Here is a 4,449-nt window from a genome sequence, read left to right as displayed (position 1 = left end):
CAGCCGAGTGTGAAGCGGCTGGGATGAGGGTCAGCACCGCTAAGTCTGAGGCCATGGTTCTCGACCGGAGAAAGGTAGTTTGTCCTCTCTCAGTGGGTGGAGTGCTCCTGCCTCAGGTGGAGGAGTTTAAATATCATGGGGTCTTGTTCACGAGTGAGGGAAGATCGGAACGTGAGATCGACAGGCGGATTGGAGCGGCGTCTGCCATTTTGCGGTCGCTGTACTGGTCCATTGTGGTGAAAAGAGAGCTGAGCCAGAAAGCAAAGCTCTCAATTTACTTGTCAATCTTCGTTCCAGTACTCGCCTATGGTCATGAGCTCTGGGTCGTGACCGAAAGAACAAGATCCCAACTACAAGCGGCTGAAATGAGTTTTCTCCGGAGGGTGGCTGGACGCTCCCTTAGAGATAGAGTGAGGAGCTCAGTCACCCGGAGAGAGCTCGGAGTGGAGCCGCTTCTCCTCCGCATCGAGAGGAGCCAGTTGAGGTGGCTTGGACATCTGGATCTGTAAAACCGCGGAATGCAGTTGGATGGAAACAGCAGGTGTTTGTCTTTGTCAGCACATGCACACGTTTTGGTTCTGGTCTGATGCAGGATTGGTTCTTTACTGATTAACGTTTAGTTTAGATCTGATCGGGGTTTAATTCTGGGGTTGGTCCTGCTCTGAATTTGTTTAGGTTCTGGTCTGCTCCAAGTTCATTCCTGGTCTTATCTACATTTAGTCCTGTTCTGATCGGGGTAAAGATCTGGTCTGATCCAGTTTTGATCCTGTTCTAAATGTTTTTTTTTTTAAGTTATAGTCTGACCCAAGGTCATTCCTGATCTTATCTAGTTTTTGTCTTGGTATGATCTGGGTATTGACCTATTCTGATCCAGCATTTTTGCTTATCTGATGCAGGTTTAGTTCTGAACCAATCCAGGTTTACACCTAGTCTGATTGAGGTTTGGTTCTGTCTGGTCCAGTGTTGGTTCTGATCTGATCCTGGTTTAGTCCTTATCTGAATCTGGTGTTGTTCCTATGTGTTGTAGGTCTAGCACCTGTCTGACCCAAGTTTAATCCTGGTCTGATCCAGTTTTGGTTCTGATCTGATCCGGGTTTGGTTTCCTCTGAAAGCTCTCTTGGTTCTGCAGATGTGAAAGCTCATCAGGAACAGGTTCTTTTTGTTCCAAAAGTGTTTTTTTTTTATGTCAGTCCTCAGAGCAAAATCTCGTCTGCCGTTTCGTTAGGTTCTGGTTTTAAGCCCAGACTCTGGGCTCAGACTGGGTTTGTCCCAAGCACACCCCTCCCCCAACCCCATCACATAAACGTCACCGTACTACTTACTGAAAGGGTTATTGTATGTGTTTCAAAAATGACCACATGGCAATTTGAGAAGCAGTTTGTGAATAAATTAAGTTTATTGAGAATTATTTAACAAAGAGATTTGAAAACTGGAGTCCTGTGTTTGCTTCAATCTCCAGTCTGGTTTTAAACTCTCAAACTCCATCAGGTGAAGGAACGCCCCCACCTGACCTGACCTGTTTTCACGTCCTGCATTTACAGGCCTGTCCACTAGAGGGCAGCATTTGATCATATTCATAACGCAGCATTGCTTTCCTCAAAGCAAGTTTCTACTCATTTTTCTTTTTCTAAAAACTGAAGATAGATGCAACTTTTGTGAGGAATGTAAAAAAAAAAAAAAAAAAAAGAAACATTATTTTTTTAAGATTATAGTCACAAAACCAACAGTTTTTAGGAGTAAAGGTTTTAATTGAAAAAAACTTTTTGTTCAGGATAAATAAGCTGTTTTGTGATTTTAAAAAAAGCGCAATCATGACATTTTGCTGTTTTTTTTTTGTTTGTTTTTTTTTTAGTTTAAGAATATTGTTTAACCCTTAGATTTATTAGAGTAACCAGTTCTGGCATGAGTTTAAAAAATAGAAAATACTTGATGAAACAAAATCAGAAACTGTAACTAAAATTATTTAATATTAGATCACAGCAAGAGACAAATAAAAGTTAATACCAAAATATTAATGATGACAAACATCACAAATGACTAAACAGACAGACGATCTGGTCAAAATACTGCTGAAGATCCATCAGAACAGCTGCTAAAGAAGAGAGTTTGGTGACCGGACAGATGTTCACTCTGTCTGAGATCTCAGAAAACAAAGATGTGTTTGTGAGAGAGGTGCCACTCTGTTCACTTTTTCTCAGCTGGGTTGTTCTCTGGAGGGTTGCTGCCTTCAGCCCCCTCACTGGAGGTGGCGGCCGGGCCGGAGGTGAAGTCGATGGGGACGGTCCTCTCCTTCCCGTCTTTTACGGCTCTCTCCCGGGGGGCCTGGATCTGCAGCCGACCCCCCACCAACGAGCAGGTGACGGTTTCGGGATCGACGCCGTCCGGCAGGTCGAACTCCTGCCTGAACTCCTGACACCTGTAGGAGAACGAGCCCTTCCCGTCCTCCTGCTTCTTCTCCGTTTTGCCGCTGACCCTCAGCTTCCTGCCCACCTGCTTGACTGACAGCTCCTCCGGGGAGAAGTCTGTGGTGTCCAGGCTGAGGGCAAAGCTGCTGCTGTCCCCCCCCAGCTCCTGGAAAGGAATGGGCTTGAAGACTCCTGTGGGGGTGTGGTCGATCTCATCGAAGATCTTCTGGTGCAGCTTCTCCATGTACTCCATGCTCTGCCTCATCTCCTGCATGTGGCGCATCATCTCCTGCTCCATCTGGTAGACGAGGGGTCGAGTCTCCGGCCACAGGCTGCGGATGGGCCAGTGCCGGTCCAGGAAGGGCCTCATGGCCAGGTGGGGCGGCTGGAAGACGCTGGGACACAACATCCTGGTCTGGGTGGGTCTGCTTCGATGAGCTGCTTCAGTCTGGAGCTCGTCTCTGAGTCTGAAGTCTCGCCCCTGCTGCTTATGTACCCCGAGACTCCGCCCCCACCGGAAAGTTCCAGCAGCATTCCTGTGAGAGTGTGTGAGTTCATCTGCTTTATCAAGAGTGTGACTGCAGCCTGCTGCAGAAATAGAACAAAGCTGAGACGGGACTGCATGTGGCAGCTGCATACACACACACACCCACACGCCCCCACACACACACGTGTCTTTGTGAGGATCATCACTCACATACCACATTCCCACACAGTGACCCCTCCTCTAAACAAAAGCTCATTTCGACCAAACCCTTAGAAAGCTTCTCCTACGATCCAGAAGAAGAGCTTCAATTCAACAAATGTCTTCATGTTTGCTGCTGTTAAAAAACTTTACTCACATTACAGACTTTATTTAGATTACATAATTTATTCAGATTATAGACATTATTGAGATTATAGACTTTATTCAGATTAGAGACATTATTGAGATTATAGACTTTATTCAATTTACAGACTTTATTGAGATTTTAGACTTTATTCAGATTATAGACTTTATTCAGATTATAGACATTATTGAGATTATAGACTTTATTCAATTTACAGACTTTATTGAGATTTTAGACTTTATTCAGATTATAGACTTTATTCAATTTACAGAATTTATCGAGATTTTAGACTTTATTCAGATCACAGATGTAGTGGCTGCGGACTCTTGAGCCGCTAGAGAGGCTGCTGAATTGTTTGTGACACGCTCCAAAAAAGATGAAGAAAGCGTCCTCTGGATGTATCTTGATTTATTAAAGTTCATCATAGACACGGATAACAAATAAAATGTGTAAGATCGTTCCAAATTAAAAAAGCAACTAAAGCGGTCAACAAAAAATACCGGGCCCTGTACACCCTCTCAGAACCAACAGAACCAAACCAAACCCAGGTGACAGGTCCGCCTAATAATGTCTTTCCTCATCACGTGACAAAAAAACCTGAAATCATAAATAAATATGATGGCTGCTACAACAGACTTTATTCAGATAATATTCAGATTATAGACTTGTTTTCATTTTACAGACTTTATTCTGATTATATACTTTATTCAGATTGTAACATTTATGTAGATTATAGGACTTTAATCTGAACACAGATCTTTATTTCAAGTCATGGATTTTATTCAGATTATGGATTTATGGCATGAATTTTGTCCAGAATAGAGTTTATTAAGAGCACTGTTCTATCTTTCATTTTTATTTCTTGATTCAGATGCTGGATATCTCACCAGATCCTTGCCCTTTTTAGAAGGAAATGACTGAGTAACAATATAAAGACAAATGAAAAATATTAAGAAAAATATCGAGGATAAAAACTCAACATTTAAGCAGTTTAGCTCATGTGTCTTTTTACTTTCACATTTTCTATGTTGTAGTAAAAATCCTCATATCTTTTCACAAAAACACTTAGTTATTTATCAGGTCAGCTCACAAACATAACAGCAACCTTGATGAAATATTAGATTTAGGCAGTGTTGGGCATCTCACTTAAAAAAAGTAATTAGTTATAGTTACTAGTTACTTCTCCCAAAAAGTAATTGAGTTAGTAACTCAAT

At 42.4% G+C, this 4,449-nt stretch overlaps 1 protein-coding gene across 1 annotated transcript; it reads right to left on the bottom strand.

Moving 5' to 3' along the window:
- Positions 1-1,377: 1,377 nt before the first annotated feature.
- LOC112138657 (heat shock protein beta-11) lies at positions 1,378-3,112 on the bottom strand. Its single transcript, XM_024261257.2, has one exon. The coding sequence runs from the start codon at positions 3,109-3,111 to the stop codon at positions 2,185-2,187; it is 927 nt and encodes a 308-aa protein (XP_024117025.2). The 5' UTR covers position 3,112; the 3' UTR covers positions 1,378-2,184.
- Between the last annotated feature and the right edge of the window lie 1,337 nt (positions 3,113-4,449).

The sequence above is a fragment of the Oryzias melastigma genome, linkage group LG14 (genome assembly GCF_002922805.2).
Source record: "Oryzias melastigma strain HK-1 linkage group LG14, ASM292280v2, whole genome shotgun sequence".
Classification (NCBI taxonomy): Eukaryota; Metazoa; Chordata; class Actinopteri; order Beloniformes; family Adrianichthyidae; genus Oryzias; species Oryzias melastigma.
The sequence above is the reverse complement of the archived record's forward strand: the minus strand, read 5'-3'. Positions and strand labels throughout refer to the sequence as shown.